Consider the following 22,565-nt stretch of genomic DNA (forward strand, 5'->3'; position numbering starts at 1 on the left):
ATGCTGATTTGACTTTGGGGAACAGATAAAAGTCACATGGGGCCTAAAACTGGGATGTTGTACTTGGCTGGAAACGACTTGACAGACAATGTAGTGTGAGCCGGCGCGTTGTCTTGATGAAGAACCCATGACTTGTTCTTCCACAAATCGGGTCGAGTTGAGCATGCACCACACGGTAGCAATGTTGATTAATTATAATCGATATTTTCATCCGTTTTGGACTTGGAAGGACGACCCGGGCGGTCATCTTCTCCGACGTTTTCTCGGCCATCTTTGAAACGCTTGAATCACTCAAAAAACTTGCGCACGTGATTAACATTCATCGCCATAAACTTCTTTTAATAAAAGATAAGTTGCAGTAGCGGTTTTACCAAATATCGTATGAAATTTCACGATAATTCGTTGCTCTACTACATTTGTAGTATCATGTTTTCGGCAAAACGAAACTAACACCTCTTGCACAAACGACGGTTCCGGTCAGACAGATTTCTCTACAAACATGTGAGACGCTACAATCGAAAGAGAAGACTTTACGCTGCACAGCTGCCGATCGTTAAGATTTGGCGCATGCATATTTCTTCAGCATCAGTCTCGTTATTTAATAGTCACTTTGGTGATAAATAGTTTAATTTTGTATACCATATAATTTTAGATAAGGAAATCTTATTTCACTTTTGGCGACATTTCAATTTTTTTTTTAGTTATGTTTTTCCTCCCCAAAGTTTCGAGCTTCAAGATTATCTTCTGAGCCTTACTGTATACAAATAATTTTTATTTATGAAAAATCTATTCATTTTGTAATTTGGATTTTGCGTAATTTATAAAATTTATACCACGTATCCTAACTAAACTAAAAATTTATTTACATTATGAGAATGTTTTTTTTTTAAATACAGCTTTTAGTTGTTTTTTTTCAGGCAAAAGTTCAATTAAAAAAAGATGAAGTAATGCGGTCACTGAATCACCTTTAACGGTGTACAATAAGCGGTTCCCTGCTGAGTAGAAACAACCATAAATTTTAAAAATAAAAATTATAAAAGGCTGCTAATCCAGTGCCCTAGTTCATGACCTTTCTAATAAAGTAATAATGGGAAAAGATATTACTGACAGAAATGGTTAACTATACGAACTGCAGGAGAAGATGGTAGGTAACATTAAAGAAGGAAGGTTTTGTTAACAAAGTAGAAGTATAAGATAGAAGACAAAAGCTTCGAAGAGTTGGTAAGCTAGAATCGTGGTTAGAACATCACAACTCTATCCAAGCAATCACGTTTTTCAATATTTGCCACACAATCAGGTGTTGTTCATGAAAGGAAATAGTTGTTTGGTAAAAAGAAAACAAATCTTTTTTTATTCCTTTTTTTTAGTTTAATTTTATAAAACTCACATTTTTAATTTTAGTTTTTTACACTTCCCAAAATCATCTCGCTCGGCTATCGTGGAACAACAATAGGAAGTTTAAGAAGCACACTTATTAGAAAGCATTTTAATCACTATTATTCGCCGCACCATCTAGCCAGGATTGGGGTGGAAACCACGCACAAATGTTCGAGTACTTCTGGAATAGTAGCAGACGCCAACTATCTAGTCCTGGAATGTGCTAACAACTCTAAAGGAAGAGAACGATTGTGGAGGGCTGTGCTCTAACCACGACACTAAACTTGCATCTGATGAAGGCAGAATTTACACAGAACTCTTTGAGTCCATAAAAAAACAAGATAACTCTGTAAATATTCAAAATACTAAAGAAGCTTCGAAAGAAGAATTTAAATGGCTGATTTGCTAAGTTCAAGAGGCAAATAACAAGGAAAACAAAAAAAATCATCTCACAATTTGTATTTACTCTTTTTTTACAGGAAACCAAAATTTAGACAAAAAGCTTCTTTTTCTTTTAAAGCTAAAAAATACCAATATTTAGGACAAACGTTGGTGACGAATTTCCCTGTAATTTATATCTATTCTAATATTCTAAATGGTCACGCCGCTGTTCATTAGTTGTAAAAGTGCATGGTTGTGTATAATGTTTGGCGTTCAGTTAATAGTTGGCCAACTTTTATTCAGCGATAATGTAAAGAAAATAAAGTGCAGTTTACTGAAGATTGTCACTACAACTTCGTGATTATCCCCTCCACAACCCGTGATAACCCGCTTCACCCCGGATAGTTCTTGTATTTTACTGTCTGATCTTGTTGATCTTCACCAACTACATCTTTCTTATCTGTAACACCTTCACCTGATGTGATAGTTTTTATCAATTACCTAACCTTTAAGTTTCTGGCAATAATTCTTATATTTTGTGTAATTCTCATGAAGTTTGGTAAGTACAAGAACGATCAATTTGATGTAATGGATTGTACGATATTTATCTTTACTTTACTTTACTAAATAGCTCTACAGCTCTGATCGAGCTCCCTGAAAACCTCGAACCACCTCTCTCTGCGCTGGGCCTTCCTCCTCTAATCAGTCCCGCCCAGCTTCCGCAAGTCAGCCTCCACATCCTGCATCCAACGCCTTCTTGGGCGCCCTCTACCTCTTGTACCCTTTTTTTTGGCATCCGATTGTCCGGCATTCGCACCACATGTCCCAACCATTCAATTCTTCTTGCCTTTATGAATTGTACTACGTCATTTTCCTGATACATCTCATAAAGCTTATTGTTCGTCCTTATTTTCCACTCTCCCATCACCAATGTAGCACCGTATATCTTTCTTAAAATCTTTCTTTCAAATATTCTTAACTGATTCACAGTCGCCACACAAAGGGTCCAAGTTACAGCGTTATACGATATTTATCATATTTTTATAGTGAGTTCTAAGACATAGTTTAAATTTTAAGCTACTTTTCTTTTAGGTTTGACGAAGGCGATTCAGAATCATTTAGCTGCTTCGTCTAAAAAAGCTAAAGTGTGACTCCTTAATTAGGTAAAGGAGCCATTAGCCGGGTAGTAGAAGACTGCTTAAAGAAAATATTAATTAGAATTGTAATTTCTAATAGCTTTAAGCATTTTTTTCACCAGTTATTTTTATAAAATGAAATAAAGTTATCACTAGAAATGTGCGTATAAAGACGTAACCATCAAATTGAGAAAGTTACATAGACTAACATTCAATTTTAAAATTAATTGTGGTGAAAGATTACGTCGACAATAAATAGTCCGGTTTACAGTTAAGTTTTAATGAGGATATTTCAAATGGTATTATTTAGTGCTCGTTAAATAAGCGTAAACGGGTAAATTGAAACATCACCATAAATAATAAGCCTAAACTAGGATAACTCCAGAGAATCTAATATCTCTTAAGCGAATGGTGCCGCTAAATTAACGCCTCTTCTCTACAAAGGAAATAACTGGGGTGTAGTTTCTTTAAAAAATTGGGTCCACGGGTTAGACAATATGTTTTGATAACTATTTCGTAATCCATACTCTTCTTACTGTTACAATGGAGGATTTTACTGAACTTAAGGATTTTACGAGATATTTTATTATTTCGACTGAAATTTCTGATCAAGTGGCAACCATACTTAAGGGGCGGGTTTCTGAATTTGTCCCAATTTCATTTGTTCATTTTTTTATTTCTTAAACATACTCTCCGGGCGGGGCTCCTGTCCACCTGTACTCTTCAACAGCAATCCTCTTCCTTGTACAGATCTGGTGGGCTACCTTGGGCTCTAAATAGACAAACGACTCACGTGGAACCCACATACTAGACTTAAAAGACAAGCAATAACAAAAAAACGTGCGAAACTGCTTTACAGACTACTTGGACGACGCTCCAAATTGTCCATAGAACTCAAACGCTTAATACGTATACAACACTATTCTCAAACCTATGTGGACCAACGGACTAGAGCTTTGGGGTTCAGTCAAACCTACAAACATACGGGGACTGTACAAACTTTTCAGTCAAAACTACTGCCGACAGATAGTTGACGCTCCTTTCTACGTGACTAACCTCACTCTTCACAACGACCTCAACATTCCATTCGTACACCAACTTGCCAAGACTAAATATTAAAAATTCCATACTGCTCTCTCCACTTGCTCCAATCCTCAAGTACATTCTCTCGCCTCCTCTGACATCCCTAACAATACTCGCCAGTGGCCCCACGACTTCCTCGCAGTCGGAAGACCTAAACGTCATCCTTCTCCTATAGAGAGTGCTACCGCTGGGTAGCTTCTCTCCTCCTGCTCTCCTCCCGCACCAGTTCATCATACTCTTCGTGTTTACTGATTGTATACAGTGTTAACAGATTGTAAATTACAAAATAAATTTAAAAAAAAAAAAAAATTAATCACAGTTTAATTGAGCCTCTTAACAAAGTGAGAGTCATTTTCAATTCAGAAAATTCTGTATCGATCAGAATATCGTTCGATCCAATTCACACGATACGTTGGGATGCTTTTCTAAGTAGTTTGTATTAATTTCAATTCAGAATTTTAAAGACATAGAGACATAGACTGGCTTGATTTCTGTGGTGGCAGCCGTAATAGGCCCTTTAGACGTTTGGGAGTGCTACTGCCACTCTAGATAATCGACGTCAGGCATTGTAATGAGTGATTATGATTGACAGGTTTGTGCGTTTGGCACTCCCGTATAGTTGGAAGTCCATATGTCCATGTTGGAGCTAGTTGGGTGTTGCCTCAATTTCCTTACCACCTAATCTTCTAGTTTCCCATCTTATTGCATTGCTTGGATTATCCTCCACGACGGTTGAAGCGCAGGTGGCCATGCGATCTTCTCAATGAAGTAAGTGCCAGTAAACTGTTTTTCTTTGGGAGTTCCACCAATGGGTGAATTCTCCCCTCACGTTACTCATGTATATTATTTATTTGTACCATGTTGTAACAGCAATTTTACTAGTTGCAGAAGTTTATTGCAAACATGAAAATAAATATGGATTTATTAAAATGAAAAAAAAGAGGAAAAAACCGTGGTTCTTCTAGAAATCATTTATCTTAACGCAAATTAGGCCATAAATTGAGAGAAATTTTATTTAAAAGTAAATCATAGGACAAGAAGTCTTGCATACGGGATACATTATCATGATGTTATGGCTCCTTTCATTTGATGATAAAACAAATTTATTCTGACTCACCCATAACCATTACATAAATCATATCTCGCAATCATATTTTTTACATAAATTTATAAAATTCTCATGCCAAAATTAGTTTTATATTAATGATTTCTTGAGCAAGTAACTTGGTCAACCTGGAATTATCTAGTGATAATACTTTATGAATACGAGGGTCGTTTGAAAAGTCCGTGCAAAGTCAGAGAGATAGCACCACTGGCGCGTATCGAGGTTATGTTTAGTTAGTAGCATCTCTTGGAAGAACACACACCAAGTTTCAGTCAGATCGGTCTATTTCTTTGTGTTTGGCATTCGTTTGAATCGAGGAAGTCGAGTGATTTTCAAAAAATGGACGAAAAAGAATTTCGTGTGTTGATTAAACACTACTTTATGAAAGGCAAAACGCTTCAGGAGACTAAAGAGAAACTTGATAAACATTATGGTGACTCAAAACCTTCGATTAGAACAGTTTATAAGTGTTTTCAAAATTTTCGGAGTGGCCTTTTGGGCACAAGTGGCGCTGAACGTTCTGGACGCCCTGTTGAGGTTACTACTCCAGAAATCATTGATAAAATCCGTGATATGGTGATGGATGACAGAAGAGTGAAGGTGCGTGAGATTGCTAGTGCTGTGGGCATCTCGAATGAACGGGTACATAATATTTTGCATCAACAACTGGACATGACAAAGCTATCCGCAAGATGGGTGCCGCGATTGCTCACACTTGACCAAAAACGAAATCGTGTGAAGTGTTGCAAGGACGGTTTGCAGCTGTTCCAGAAGAATCCGCAGGACTTTAAGCGTCGTTTCGTCACTGTGGATGAAACATGGATACATCACTACACTCCTGAGACCAAAGAACAATCTAAACAATGGGTTACCAAGGGGGAATCTGCGCCAAGAAAGACGAAGACCGTTCCTTCGGCCGGAAAGATTATGGCGACTGTCTTTTGGGATTCGCAAGGAATAATCCTCATCGGCTATCTGGAAAAGGATAAAACTATTACAGGTGCATATTATTCATCGTTATTGGACCGTTTGAAAACCGAGCTGCAAGAAAAACGCCCACGATTGGCCCACAAAAAAGTCCTTTTCCATCACGACAACGCACTAGCTCACACCTCAGCAGTTGTGGTCGCAAAATTAATGGAAATAGAGTTCCAACTCGTTTCACATCCCCCCTATTCTCCAGACTTGGCTCCCTCGGACTACTATTTGTTCCCCAATATGAAGAAATGGCTGGCGGGAAAAAGATTTTATTCAAACGAGGAGGTGATTGCAGAAACGAATGGCTATTTTTCAGACCTGGACAAATCCTATTATTCGGAAGGGATCAACAAACTAGAGCAGCGTTGGACGAAGTGTATAAGCCTAAAAGGAGACTATGTTGAAAAATAAAAATGGTTTACCCCAAAAAATTAAGTAGTTTTTATTTTTGCACGGACTTTTCAAACGACCCTCGTATAGTTTACTTCGCAAGTTTTTTCGAAATTCCTCTTTCCTAAAAAGTTATTAGCGATTGGTGCATTTTAAATGGATCACCCTGTATAAATTTTGCTACAGGAATGAGTTATTTTTTTAATAATTACATTTGCTCGCATGTATGGCATCAACTTTAAGTTCTAGTTAAATGCCAAGCAATAAGCTTTTACTCTAAGTAATGCTTTCCATAAGTTCATAATTTTAAAAGATTTGTATTTTTTATTTTCAAAAGAGCTAGTCTTCATTCATCTACAGTTACTTGAGATAAATTAAGAAAGATGCAGTAATACATTCATAAAATTTTACTTAAAAAGAACGTAATATATAAAATGAATTGATAATAATAGAAATTTATAAAATTATTACGATATTAAAATGATCTTTTTATATTGAATCTAAATATATATAATTTTAACAGTTCTTTTAGAATGCAGGAGGAGAGTACTAATATATGATTTAAGTTGCATATACTGCTTTAGAAGAACATGCACATTTAATGATTGGACTACTTATTCCTTTTAAAAGGTGTTATTAGGAATAAATGTAGATATTTTATTAATTTTTTTTGTAATTCCAATATTACAAGTATTATAAGATTTTCTCTTATTGAAAAACAGGAGTTTTGTTTAATTTAAGGCGCTTCAACTACCGAGGTCATTGGCGCCTGAAGCCTTCTTAGTCTTAAGAACTGTTTGTTATCTAAGTGTATTCATTAATGAACTGGTAGTTGCAGAGTTCGGTATTAGGGGGAAAATCGAATAACAGCGAATGAACCTTCTTCTTCTAGGAGTCGAACAAATAGTTGAAACCATTAGTAATTACTGTACTTTTTATTGATTTAGAATGGCATAAAATGCTGACGTTAAAATGCTCCTATTAACTTCTTAAAATGAGCGTTCGCCCTGGTTTATAATTTACCGAATTTTGTATCGTTATTTCGATATTAAGTCCCCCCGGAAAAAGTGAGAGAGGTATTTGAGTAACACATTCAACTTAAGTACGAGAAAGAAAATATTGAGTACGAATTGCAAGTTTGAATTGTTACAAAATATTGATCTGAGTTTATAAAGTTAATTTGATTAATGGGGCCAGATAAATGTATAGAATTCTGTTCTATTCAGGTTATAGTATCCAGTTAAACAGTACTTCTAGCGCATCGCATTGTAATATATAATAATAACAATAGAGTTTTTTAAAAGACGTCCTGCCAAGCTGTACCAGGCATATGATACCTAGGTCACAGAGATAGATGCTCCAATCTATCTGATAACAGTGTTCTTATACTAATTATTAGGCGTTTCTATTAGTGTATGTGTGTTACATGAGGTAACGCAATAAAGAAAACAAATTAATATGGATCTCTAAGTAGGATAAGACTGGATATGCATAGACAGGCGGCTGATGCCTACCAAATAAAAAAGACGTTAAGGAAAGAGGTTTATTGTTGTCCGTAATATAAAAGAACACCGCTAGAAATAACATGAATTATTTTCAAATAAAAGAAAGATTGATGGCAGATATCTGTAAGTATATTAATGAAAGGCCAACTAAATTGGAACCTGAATTGAAGTGGAAAAGGATTACAGAAACCGAAGTTCAGGATGCTGAAAATCCAAACACACTATTTTCACCTTAAACCGTCAAATCCTTTTTTTGCTATTCATTTCAATCACAGTTCCCTCTTAGCAGATTTATCTGTCCGTTATCTTAGACTCCACATTGGCAAACGGTTGACGTTGAACCCTCATACTCGACTCGACGAACTGAACTGAATCACAGATGTAGAATGTTAAAGAAACTTGAACAAACGCTCCATACGATAACTGCACAGCCAGTAGCAGCATCAGTCTCGATATTCAATAGCCACAACTCGTACAAGCCGGCTATGTTGAATTGCATAGAACTACAAAATTACATAAAGATGTCTCTTGTATCATGCCTCAACTGATTTACTAGCAGAGCATTCCAAGAACTGTTACTTCCCTCCAAGAGGGTGCCACTTACAAAGTCTTTGATTAGTGTACTCTCGTGAGAAAAATCTGTCTATGACTGGACCGTTTCATGAATCAAAAATAAAATGAATTGCCGAGAAAAATGAAATTAAAAGCAACCTAAATTAAGTACTACAGTAAATTTAGCAAAAAAGAAGTAGTTTTGTCGCAGATATAGTTTTCCTTCAGATGTTTCAGACGAATCAATAATTTAAATAAAAATAAAATAATCAACTAAAATCTTACCTTGCGGTGAATTGGCTTTAACAGATCCAATAACTGTATTCAATGGTGCATCTTCTCTGACAGTCATTGAATATCTCGGACGTAGAAACTGCGGCGGTCTTGCTCCAGCATCAGTAACACTTATATACACTTCAGCATCTTGTACAGCTCTTAAACCACCACCATCCGTTGCGGTAACGTTCAAACGATAAACCGCTGTCGGTGGTAAACGTTCTGGTCTAGCCAATGAGATTTCACCAGTTTCTCTATCAATTCTAAACGTGCCACCTTGATTGCCTGACGATATTGAATAGGCTAAACGACCGTAACGTCCGGAATCGCGATCTGTGGCGGCCACGGCTACTATAGGTCCAGCAGTTGCACCTTCGCCTAAAGATACGTTGTATTCGCGTGGATAGAATACTGGTGAATTGTCATTTACGTCGGTTAGTTGGATTTTAACTATAGCCAGCGTACTCAGGCCTCCTGCAACAAATAAAGAAAAAATTAATTAAAAGATTAACTCAAATTTAATGAGAATGTTAGCAAGGTTTTTGATAAATTATAAAATTGAATCAAATCTGTTGAAAATAAATGTAAAATATTAACATAAAATGTTATGTAACCCTTTGATTTTAAATAATGTATAATTTTTTAACAACACAATTTCATTAATATAAAGGATGTATACGGAGGAGAGGTCGAAACTTCGGGAGGTGATTCAGCAGCTCAGATGTAACAAAAAATATTCTCTTCACTTTGGCCCGATTCTCAATAGTGTCCAAGATATTTGCATTTTTAATTTTTTCGTTGATATTCGCGTTTTTCACCATAAAAACGGTCGTAACTTTTCTATCCTTTATCCTACAACAAATCTACTTATTCCAAACGAAAGAGCATTAAATTTCCTAGAAATTTGCTCAATACAGAGCTTCAAAATGTTTCTTATAACAATGAAATTTTTACTTTAATGCCTAAAAAATTCTTTCTCGATGATTTTTTGTTAAAATTTTCAACTGCATTTTTTCAATGATTAATGACTCAACGTTGCGCATTTATTAATCTTCAAGACCATATGGATTTTTTTGGTTTTTAATAAAACCCTACCCCGAATAGAGAAACTGGGATTTTGCGTCACCGACTTTTCACTACTAATTTACCCAAATGTCAATTTTTGGAGAAGGAAGAAAAAGAAAAGTAACCATTTTAGTTTTTACAATTATTATTTAATGAAACGGAAGTAAAAAGTAAAGTAGCAATAAGATAAAGTAAAATATATAATAAAGTAGAATTATAATTTGTATTAAATGAGCAGGTAATTAGAAATGGAATTTCTAATGTAATGGGATTTGGCTAAGTCGGTAAGTCAGATCAAGAAGATAGTTTTCTGACAGTGTTAATGGTGAGGTCAGGATACGTAAAAAGAAGCTTTGACTATGGTGCTAGGATTTCGGATTGTAGGGATTGAATGCGATATGTGTTCATTCATTCGGCAATCCCATACAGATTCGAACATTCCTATCGGTCAAGCTGTTGAAGCACCACAAAAAAAGTGTTTCAAATTTTCTAACGACTAATACGAATTTAATAAAGAAAGATTATAATATATTTTTAAAAGATGCAAATATATTTAAGATGCGATGGGCTTTTATTATTAAATAGTCTATGAAGTTCTTGCACAGTTGCACTAAGAATTAAATAAAGTTCTGCCATGAATGCAAAGCTAAGAAGGCTTGTGTTCATCTAGAACTAAAAAGAACTTTACCGATAAGAAATAAAGGGAATCTAAAACAAACAAAAAAGAGTGCAAATGGAAATTTTTGGTTATCTCTTAAATGATAATGGAATGTTAATTCTAGTTGACAATTAAAGGAATTACAAACGAATGTAACATGCTAGGACGGTAGTTGGAAAGAGACTGGGCGGGGGGTCGTTAATGAGTATTGACATAGAAATAAGAAAACTAAAGAAGTTAATGGTAGGGAAGGGATAAGCGAAGTTTGCTCAGTGGTAAAACGTGTATGTAAGACACTAGTTATATGGATATAAGTGTGAGTAACTCTTAGGAGTTGGAATAAGTATTGTAAAGAGTTGGTTGGGGAACATTCCTTTTAGTTTAGCTGGACAAAGGTCACTAGGTTGTCTGGATAGTCCAACAGAAATGCAAAAGGAAGGTCGTCACTATTATATATATATATGGCAAACTATTGAAAACATTCTTTGTTGAAGACTTTATACAAATCAAACGAAACCGACTTTGATTCTTTGGAACTAGTGATGCAACGGGAAAGATTAATAGACCGTTAAGGGGATATATTACTAAAATACTGGTGTTAGTTCCAAACAACAAGATTTAACGTATTTAAACTAACATTTAACGGACTTAAATCAGAAATTAAAAGGTCAATATTCCACTATAAGAAAGCACCAAATTTCGACTCCAATATTGTGAAGAAATCCTTAACTTCTAACAAATTATATTTAAAAAATAAGTACATATACGAGGGTCGTTTGAAAAGTCCGTGCAAAAATAAAAACTACTTAATTTCTTGGGGTAAACCTTTTTTATTTTTCAACATAGTCTCCTTTTAGGCTTATACACTTCGTCCAACGCTGCTCTAGTTTGTTGATCCCTTCCGAATAATAGGATTTGTCCAAGTCTGAAAAATAGCCATTCGTTTCTGCAATCACCTCCTCGTTTGAATAAAATCTTTTTCCCGCCAGCCATTTCTTCATATTGGGGAACAAATAGTAGTCCGAGGGAGCCAAGTCTGGAGAATAGGGGGATGTGCAACGAGTTGGAACCCTATTTCCATTAATTTTGCGACCACAACTGCTGAGGTGTGAGCTGGTGCGTGATGGAAAAGGACTTTTTTGTGGGCCAATCGTGGGCGTTTTTCTTGCAGCTCGGTTTTCAAACGGTCCAATAACGATGAATAATATGCACCTGTAATAGTTTTACCCTTTTCCAGATAGTCGATGAGGATTATTCCTTGCGAATCCCAAAAGACAGTCGCCATAATCTTTCCGGCCGAAGGAACGGTCTTCGCCTTTTTTGGCGCAGATTCCCCCTTGGTAACCCATTGTTTAGATTGTTCTTTGGTCTCAGGAGTGTAATGATGTATCCATGTTTCATCCACAGTGACGAAACGACGCTTAAAGTCCTGCGGATTCTTCTGGAACAGCTGCCCACAGCACTAGCAATCTCACGCACCTTCACTCTTCTGTCATCCATCACCATATCATGGATTTTATCAATGATTTCTGGAGTAGTAACCTCAACAGGGCGTCCAGAACGTTCAGCGTCACTTGTGCCCATACAGCCACTCCGAAAATTTTGAAACCACTTATAAACTGTTCAATCGAAGGTGAAGAGTCACCATAATGTTTATCAAGCTTCTCTTTAGTCTCCTGAGGCGTTTTGCCTTTCATAAAGTAGTGTTTAATCAACACACGAAATTCTTTTTCGTCCATTTTTTTAAAATCACTCGACTTCCTCGATTCAAACGAATGCCAAACACAAAGAAATGGACCGATCTGGCTGAAACTTGGTGTGTGTTCTTCCAAGAGATGCTACTAACTAAACATAACCTCGATACGCGCCAGTAGTGCTATCTCTCTGACTTTGCACGGACTTTTCAAACGACCCTCGTATTCATAAAGTATTATCACTAGATAATTCCAGGTTGACCAAGTTACTTGCTCAAGAAATCATTAATATAAAACTAATTTTGGCATGAGAATTTTTTAAATTTATGTAAAAAATATGATTGCGAGATAAATTATTGAAATACATCTAATACAGTTAATTTATTGGATAAAAATTAAAACCAGAATTTAAATGTAGTTTACTGACAAAAGCAAATGGTTCTATTTTTTATCAGAATATAAATAAGGATTTGTCATTAAATTTACAAAATTTTATTTCCGATGTTAATAACTTTATTTTGATGAAAAATGTATTCAAGGCTAGAAGACAGTTCGTAGGATTGAATTTTACGGCATGGGAGAAATGAGCGAGTGCATTTGGTGCAGTTTGTGCAATCTAGGGTCAAGTAGAGGGATGTTTATCACTGTTTATTGCCGGCTGTCCAGTTTTAGGAGAGTTTAGAAGTAGATATTTCGGGACGAAGCCGTTAAGTGAACCCCAATTTTTTGAGTATTTGAATGATTAGGGATTGGATTCAGCTTAATATGTTTGGTTTATGCGCAGGTAGATACAGGCAGATTATGGTTGGTGAATTTGATTATTAGTTTCTTCTCTTAAAATTCATGTATTTTAGTTTTGTTCTGTATCAAGTTGGAATCTTAGTCAGGTGCTTCTCTGCTGATGGACCAAGTCCATGCATTTGTGTTCTATATAGTAATTTTTTGTTTTCATTGCTATGTTTATTATAAATGAAAAATATACACTTTATAAATTATTAAATAAATATATTATTTAATTATTATCACTCTTTCTCCAATTTACTATGACTCAATTCATATTCCTCCTGCCAATGTAGTCCGTTACCTTGAGCTGTATTTAGGCAAACTTAGGCTTGGTATCAGCACAAACGACTTAAAAGAACTGAAGTTAACAGGCGGCTCTATCGACTACTTAAAAGACTATTTATTCGACCAAAGATCTAATCTTTCACTAAATAATGAACGACGTCTCTCTTAAAAACACTTCCTTCAATAAAAGCCACCTGGACGTCCAGGTATTAATTGTGGGACTTAAAGAAACCTCTTATGTTCAACAGATTCAATTTCCTCAGTCTTGGAGCTCGTCCTATCGTTAACACTCCATTTCATGTTTCAAATCAAAATCCACATATACTTAGAAATTCCATTTTGTAAGTCCTGGTTGCTTGAACTCACTATAAAGACTTTCATCAGAACTTACAGTCTCATTCCAATCCTCTTGTTCCTTGATTATCAAAACATCACTCACAGTAGTTACTCCTAGAAATTACTGATAGATTGTTTCGGCTGCTTAATTCCCCTGCTCAGTTAGTCTGCACTACAGTGTCAGTATTATTGTCATTATTACTAATAGTGAAGCTAGCTAGCGCTGGTATAACTTTCAAAATCATTAGGACGAAAAAATAACTGCCAAGTTCAGTCATATTTTGTATTTTTTTATTATTATGCCGAGCTTTCGACCTAGGGACTAGATCATCTTCAGGGCTAATTGACAATGTAATATTTTACACCATTAAAGGGTTGGTTATGTCTTCTGTCTTGTCTGCTCAATAGTCTCAATGAGTTATTTTTTTATCCTATTGATAACAATGAATCAGTCACCAAAAATAATGGACAGTTATTACAAGATGAAAGGCAATCGCACCAACATTTTCACTGTAGTGGAGCACACCTTTGGATATACCACGAAGAAAACAACAGAAAGGGACTTAGAATCACACAAGAAGCTCACCACTGAAAAAGAAGTCAGTCCATGAACAGCAAGACAGAAAACATACCAACCCTTTAATGGTGTAATTACATTGTCAATTAGCCCTGAAGATCGGCACAATATAAAAAAATACAAAAAATCAGCCATCAAAAACAATGAACAGTAATTTCAAAATCATTTAAAAAATACTAATTTTAACTGCTGAAATTTGCCATAAGTAATCACCTGTTTCTTCATTAATAATTAATTAGAATAGAAGTCGGTAGAATGAGGTAGCTTAAGAGATTTAATTATTTTGATGCCCTTAGATTCATTCGAACAAAACACTACTGGAAAGATCGTCAGTAATTGTTCAGGAACAGAGACAACGAATAATTAGCGATAGCGAATTATAATGTGCCGATAAGATGGTGTGGAATTTCTTGGATTGATGTTACGTCGAGAAGGAAAGGAATATTGAGGCCAATTGTTTCGTTTGGATACTTAGAAGGGAAGCATTGACGAAAGTGAGAAGGATTCTCTATTGAAGGGATTGCATTCTAACAACGCTAGAAATAAAAAGTGCTTCGAAAGAGTTGCTTCTTTCTCTAACGATAGCCGTAATCTTTTGTCCAATAGTTCTTTGAGTTGACTATATCGTGTGTTCATTTCTTGTCGCTTTAGTCGAGTGTGAGGGTTCCATTTTAGTCTTTTATCGATGAACAGCCCAAGGTGGCGGATAACATCAGAGCTTGGGAGAGGAGTTTGGTTGTAATATAGTTGAAATACCGGACCGCAATAAATTACTATTCAGATAATCAAACGACTACTGTACTTTACACCAAGGAAAATGGTTAAACGATATTTATTTTTTTTTGGTCATTGGCGAACTTATCAATTAGTAATTCTATATGCGTGTCACAGTTGGTAATTATACAATGTGAAAAAGATGTAACTAAGAGAGGAGAGAACTGAGTATTTACTTAAGTGTTAAAACTGGCACTCATAAGTAGATACTCTTGGGTAAATTGTTACTTGAGCTGAAGACTAGGAATACTTTTTCCTCCTAACCCCCTAGAACTTCAAACAGGTTACCCTCTTTTTTGATAAGCTACACTGACTGTACTGACTTTTTTTCTGTTTCTTTCACTTTGATTTTCTTCTACAAATGTCTTTTTTTATTTTTAAGCATTAAGGATTATTATAGTTAATGTAATTAAAATTCATGAGCAAAAAAAGATACGATACCTTTTTTGTTATCTTTGTAAAAATTTTTCTCTCACGCTAGAGGCTCCTCGTGCTTAAATTGGCAATAGTGTATTTAGTAATTTTAATAAAAATAATTTATTTTTTAATCTGCAATCACAAATGTGGGACAAATTTCTATTCAAACATATTGGAGAACATGAAAAGGTATTTGTGGTTTAAAAATTCATGGTTTTATTTGGTTTTGTACATTTTTTGTAATTCTTTAGCTACGTTGATTCATCATAATCAATAAATGTTCCTGCACGCCAACTATATAAAAGTTTTAAGGATTAGTTTTAGAAAAAAGGGGTCAAAATATAAAAACCTAAAGATTCTAATGAATGAAACAAATCTATTAAGATTGGATCATTGAAAGATAGCTTTTATACAATTGTTCTTCGTTTCGGTACCTCCAAATTATTATTATTATTTTTTTTTTTTGGCGCATCAACAGCTGAGGTTATTAGCGCCCGGAGCTTTTTCCAGTGCACTGCCGGCCTCCGGACAGGGTTCTCTCGTTACAGACAACACTGTCCATCACCGGACAGTGAGCTGTAAGAAGCTCCTAGGAAGAGAAAATCTAAGGGTCAGCTGCTGGATTCGAACCCGGGATCTCCGCGTGGGAGTCCAGTATGCTAACCTCATAGCTAATCCCTTCCCTTATTGTTATTATTACTACTAGACAGATAGATTCTATGGAGGTTGTTCAGAAAGCCATTGTGAGCCAGTGAGTCTACTGTGGCTCCCACTAACTAGAGCACTCCCTCGAGACTTTTCTCTTTTACTAGACTCAGAAGTCTAGTGAGAGGCTATTGGGCCAAGTATGAAGAGCGACTCTGAAGAGCCGAACCATTTTCACACTTGCACAAAACATGCAGAGTACTCATTTATCTTCCTGGACAGAACCCACACAGGATGTCGTCTTCTGCCAGGCCCAAAGTAAATGTCTACTTCTACTACTCAAACAAGAAATTTCTCCAAAAACTTAAATTTTGAGATTTGATTTAATAAATTTAAGTAAAGAATAACTGCAATAAATTCTAGCTTTTGTTCTTTAACGCCATGCAAGTATAAGATTTCTATTTTAATATAAAATACTTATCTCATTAAACATTATTATGAATTACATGAATATAAACATATACTAATAATGTTAAAGTAATGATTATGTAAGCAGTGCCGATGACGTAATCCACACATAGTTACTTGTAAAAGTCAAACCATTATCTATTTACAGGTGTATGCGATTTCATATTGCTTACTATGTCACGTATTGTAAATTTGTTATAGAGAGTTCAGAGGTTTTTTCTTTATTAATACACATGTATTTTATATTCAAAAGTTTAATTAAAAAAAAAAAAGATTAGAAATAAAAAAAATAAAAGCAAAAAAAGAAAAAAGATAAATCACAACATAACAAGCGGCATTTTACGTAACTTCCTGCATTTCTCTAATATGTGGATAACCTTCAGAATTTAGAAATTTCTCACGAGTTTATGAGGGAATTGGTAAGGAGCAAGCATAAGTAAGATATACACTAAGAAGCGATGTAAACTTCAATGCATTGCCGCAAAACAGCCAATAGTTACAGCCCAAAAATCACGCCACATTGGATAGGTGATCTCTGACTACCAGGGAGTAAACGACCATCAACAAGTAAGGCTACCTCACTGCTAAAATTTTGTAAAAAGGACGAAGTAAACTGGCATTAAAAGCAGTCCATAATTGGAGAGAGGGCACATTTGAACAGAATTTACATTTTCTGTTGCAGAGTGCACAGAATCGTATTATTGAACCTTTTTATCTTGTTTTCTACAACTTTTAAGTCTTCTTCAATAAACAGTTGGTACTTTACGTACATTTCTTATGAAGGTAACAATATTTAAATGACAAGCTTGCCTATCGCTTTTACGTCGTTTTACTCGTAGAAAATGATAACTTACACAACTTTAGCTTTCATAGAGAACATTTTGAAATAAATTAAGCAGTTTTACGAAACGTGGAAATTTAAAACTTTGTTCCCATCCCAGAAATGGGTTTCAGTGAGGGCTCGTAAAAGGTGACAGAAATCAAGTCTGCAACAATGATAAAGGGCTAAATTTTTAGAATAATTTAAAGCCATAATAGTTAATAATCCGTCGCAAACGGACAAATTGCAGTGCACCGCAATTTTTCTTTTATTTTTAATAAAATAAATACTAATTTTTTGAAATAATTATTAAAAACCTCACTGGAAAGACTATCGGATGACTATAAAAAGACAATGTTAATTAGATTTGTTGAAGAATGTAGGCGGTCAGCTGTTGTCCTCGAAAGTTTTTATTTTCTACATTCTACATTACTGGCGCGTACGTTTGTTTTTCATATTCGCCCACATTTGCTGTTTAAAACGCTACAGACTGCGTGGAATCAGAATACAAATATTGTTTTTATTCTAAAAACAAAAGTTCCATTTATTTGTTTTGCTAAAATATTAAAAGGCGAGTGTATCTTAATGTATAACTTTTCTAACAGCTTACAGCCATAACTTAGCTATAAATATTAACTGATTTCGATTCCATTGGTTTACCTAACAGTTCTAATGATCTAATGCTATTCACTCGAACATTTGTGTTCATTTGAGAACGTAATCAGTGGCTCAGAAACGCAAATTAGAGTTTTATCTATGTATTTATAGCACAATTCATTACGAAGTGAGTAATTCCGGACACACGAACCGATATACTTTCTTGTATGAGAGGAAATGAGCCTCATTTCTCGGTCTCTCGAAAATTTCTTTTCAATATAGAATAGAATAGAAAAGAAATTTATTATTCTGGGACAATTGTCTCCTAAGAATAAACACAGGTACAAATAGAGGCCTTAATAGTTTGGCTTGTGATAGAAAGAAAATAAATAAATAAATAAGTATTTACAAAAAGTGAAAATCAAAATAACAATAGAAATTAAGGAAATAAATTAAAACAATTAAAATTTCGGAGGAAGCTGAATAGAAAGGAGATAACTGAATAGACGGGATTTAAAGATAGATAGGGTAGGAGCATGGCGGACAGATGATGGTAAGACAGATATTAGGAAGGATTTGTCAAAGGATGAGGTACGGTGAGAGGGAATATAGAGATCGGATGAGCGAGATCTGGTATTACGGGAATGTACCAAGGATTTAAACTTAAGGAGTTGAAAAATATAGGAAGGCTTTTGAGACTGGATGGCTTGAAAAAAGAAAGAAGCCAAAAAATATTGGCGGCGATAGACAGGAAAAAGCCACTTCAACTCTGAAAATAAATCTTATGAAGCAGTTCATGAGGCGCTTGAGCTTAGCTTCAATATCAACAGAAAGACCGCCGTACACTAAGGCAACCATAGTCGAAATGGGGGAATATAAGAGAGGAAACTAGGAGTTGCCGGGTCTTAATTGGAAAAAGGTGACGGGAACTATTAAACTGCTTAAGGATATGGATGGAACGTCGAGAGATTTGGGAAACATGGTTTTTCCAAGATAGGTTTTGATCGAAAGTGATACCAAGGTTTTTCACAGAGGAACAATATTTTATTGGGATATTATAAAGGAAAATATTAGGAAAAGGAGCCAATGATTTAATGAGTATATAATATAGTATATCGTACTGTATATAATATTCTCAAATAAACCCTAACATCTAAAAATCACATTGGAGTTGATGGTGTTAAAATAAAAAAGGAGAGAGTACATTTTCTGATAGTCAATAAGCAGCTTTAAAGCATTAGCGAAATCTAGAAGGCACTTCAAGCTAGTAGGAGAAAAAAGGCGCTTGGATCTTGTTGCCCAAGAAAGTATAGTTAGACTTTCTGGATATCTCGGCATTCAGAGATTGAAGGCAACGAAAAAACAGGTGATGAAATTGCAAGAAAAGAGTGTGGTATATTTTTTGTGGACCCGAAGCCTGTCCTGGTAATCACGAGACGTTATAAATGGTATGATTATATCAGGAAGTGGAGGCTGATGGAATTTAGGTGGCTCTGGACGGAGGTTAGAGACCAACAGGCAAAGAGATTTAAAGAAGGAATTAATCTGGATACTTGGATCTGGGAGAGAAGCATTTGATAGTTCTGGTGTAGATGATGACTAAGCATGGTAATGGTCAATGTAGCTGGTCAACTGAATACAATCTTAAGGATACGACCTTGTACCATTATTTTATCTCACTGTCTTCGCTTCTTGTAGACCAGGAATAGGTATTTAGATAATAAGAAAAGAACTCGGCCAGTTAAAGGTTATACTATTCTCAGTTGTTGCATTGAGACCTGAGGATTGGTAAAGGAACTTTTAGGGATTCATTTTGGATTATAGAGTCTGAGAAGAAATGCATTAATTTTTTTAAAAAACTCTAGTATTGTTTAAGATACAACATAATCAATTTTCTGGTAAGAAAATCTTCATAAAATTTTTTGAAAACATTATTTCTTCAAGCAATAAGGTGAACAATAATAATTCACAGCCATAAATGATTAAGTAATTAATTTAAGGCCATATTCGCGCACGAATTCAAATAAGAGAAGAATTCTGAAAGGGACTGAATAAAGCAAAACATTTTCTTCTTCAAAAAGCTGAACTCTTAGCCTAAACTCGTCTTCACATTGACCCGAAATACTCAATAGGTGCATTTCTTCTTCTTTCTATAAAACCTACCCAGGCTAGGACCTGCATGCACCCATCTGCAGTGATCCGTTAAGGAATCTATGATCGTCCGAATGGCCTCAGTGTCGGGTGCAGTAAAGCCGTAGTAAACGTACGCGAGGGACTATTAATAAACTTTTTCGCATCTAGCCTAAGTAAATTTTTGATGTGACCCTTAATTGGTGACCTTAAGAGTATACCCATTCATTTTATTTTACTTTTTTTGGCTTCACTTCGGCAGCATTTAACTAGAGCCGTGATTGTCTCTGATTCTTAAAAGGGTACGACAGAACCCTTATGATCCAGACAAGCTGTTGTTTCGTTTTACCTGAGCATCTAGACAACAATACTTATCCAGATCCAGACAGTCACATACTGTCTTGGATTAACATTCTAGGAACTGATAGCATAATTTAGTCTGGAATGCAACTTAGAAATTAATTCTCTTAAAATTTCAAACAACTAGATTTGTACAAAGGAAGATGTCCAGTTTTCCTAAGTTTACTAGGGTAAAATTCCTCGGGTTAGCGTCGTACAATCTACTCTTCCTTGCCCTTGGTCAAAAATTACTTCGAGATGGCAATTGCAGGGTTAGGACCACAAGAGCTAGTTGAAGATGTTAAAGATGCTAATCAATTCAGACAATTAATTTTAAACATTTGACTAGTTTAAAATACTTGCAAATTTTTTTAAGCATTATGGAAAAGTAAAAAATTAAATTTTGAGCTAAAATTCGAAAAGATAAAACGGACATATTATGTTTTATTTATGAATAAAATTAACAGACAAATTTGTAGTTGTGAATGCGATATTTAATATCTTTTATTACACAAATTAATATTAAATATTTGTACACGTAGTCAATATTAATAAATGTATTGAATATCTAGTTAGTTTTATGTATGTACAGTTTAGCAATGTTGAAATATATTAAATTTATGTAAGTATGTATACAAAGTGAGAACTTTCTTCGAGATATATCTCTGTCTTATACATTATACCTACACTATCTCTGTGAAACTGCGTCTATATGCGAATGAGTGCCCGCTTCACACAAATGCAGTACATTCATTTACAAACATGCTTGCATTACCAACACTTGCGTAATCACATAATTTAATAATTATTACATTCATTAATATGTTGCGTAAATGCTGTTGGCATTAAAACGAATTTATGTTTATAGGTGTTTTATATATATGTATATATATATCTAAAAAGGAAGATAATTAACAAATAGTTTGATTTTCTATGGCTGAAATAGAATGAAGTGGTTCGAATTCAAGGAGTGCTCTCAGAAAAGTATGGTGGAGAAGTATGGTGGTCAATTTTGACTTCAAAGCCAGCAGCTTCGGAGTTAAAGAAGAAGACCAAGAATTGGAAGGATCTTATTACAAGGTTACCGATGCAACAGGTTGTTCCAGAGGTCATACGCCATATTTCAAAATCGTGATTCACACAAAATTATGCGTTTTTCACAAGAAGATACGTTTGTTACTAATAAAAAAACTTTTAAGAATTCCCTTTACAATCAGCTGTGAACTAAAGTGTAAAATTCCCTTATTGCTTACAATTTAATTCTCAATGCGGTAAATGTCAAATTTATACCAAACGCTTATTTGCAAGAAATTACTGCACAACTAGAAGCAATGTAAGCTATATATCGTTCAACAATGCAGTTAATCTCATTCGTCGTAGATAATCTACATATTTTGGGCTTGGAACTAGTTGCGGCTAAGAGCTATAAAAATACAGAGGTTGCAGCTTTATTGATGATCTAACACGGCCTATACCGCAACTGAATGTTAGTGTTAGAGAGGCCAGATTATTAAGTTGAACTTTAAAGCACTCCTAGTTCGATGTAACCCCTTTTTGAAGAGAGAATCATTTGTCTTTGTAAGGATTTTGATGAGATCTCTGCAAAGTGGTAGTATTTCTTGTGACATCAGAGTTTTTTAAGACTTAAAACAAATAAAAGTTACAGATATCTCGTTATGCTAGAGAATTAAACTTTAAATATGAAGCTGCTTAAATTCTTTTCAATGTTCTAGTCACTGAAAATGTAATAAATGACACTAGTATGCTCAAACTAAGTGGTAAATTGGGTAAAAAAAATTAAGTTCACACGAAGTAGAAATGATCTTCTTATTTAAGAATAAAATTAAAAAATAACCTTACTTTTCTTTAAAAAAAATTAGGTTATAATTTCCTGTTATGCCAGTTTGTGAATCAAAATAAATCAGTAATGATTTCAAAAACATTGCACCTGAATCTTTACTGAACGCGGAGAGAAGTTTGGCGGAATTCCTAGTAAAAAGTACTTTAAGCGAATTCAAACGGAATTACACGAGTTAGGATTGATTGCAATTACATTGCGAACCAGGCGATTGCAAAATTAAAAATGAAATTACTATGACAACAGTAAAATAAAAAAAGTTTTCGCGCAGAATTCCATTAAGGTGGGCGAGCCTATACCAAACGCTCCGTGTAAAGCTGAATCGCTCTTGATTAC

The 22,565-nt window shown here is 34.9% G+C and overlaps 1 protein-coding gene and 1 long non-coding RNA gene across 4 annotated transcripts in view; one reads left to right on the forward strand and one right to left on the reverse strand.

Annotated features, from left to right (window-relative positions):
• ds (dachsous cadherin-related 1) overlaps window positions 1-22,565 on the reverse strand; it is a 477,707-nt gene that overhangs the window by 117,197 nt on the left and 337,945 nt on the right. For both annotated transcript variants that reach the window (XM_074133009.1, XM_074133010.1), the window contains one exon: window positions 8,793-9,257. In XM_074133009.1, coding sequence (XP_073989110.1) covers window positions 8,793-9,257 — 465 coding nt within the window. The remainder of the gene's footprint in view (window positions 1-8,792; window positions 9,258-22,565) is intronic.
• Window positions 16,312-21,572, forward strand: LOC141456750 (uncharacterized). Of its 2 annotated transcripts, none has more exons than XR_012459948.1 (2): window positions 16,312-17,052; window positions 21,240-21,572. It is a non-coding gene; the product is annotated as an uncharacterized lncRNA (long non-coding RNA). The 2 variants fall into 2 exon arrangements; XR_012459947.1 differs by having other exon boundaries at window positions 21,318-21,572.

This window comes from Rhodnius prolixus, unplaced genomic scaffold, assembly GCF_049639745.1.
Source record: "Rhodnius prolixus isolate KJV_2025 unplaced genomic scaffold, Rpr scaffold_10, whole genome shotgun sequence".
Classification (NCBI taxonomy): domain Eukaryota; kingdom Metazoa; phylum Arthropoda; class Insecta; order Hemiptera; family Reduviidae; genus Rhodnius; species Rhodnius prolixus.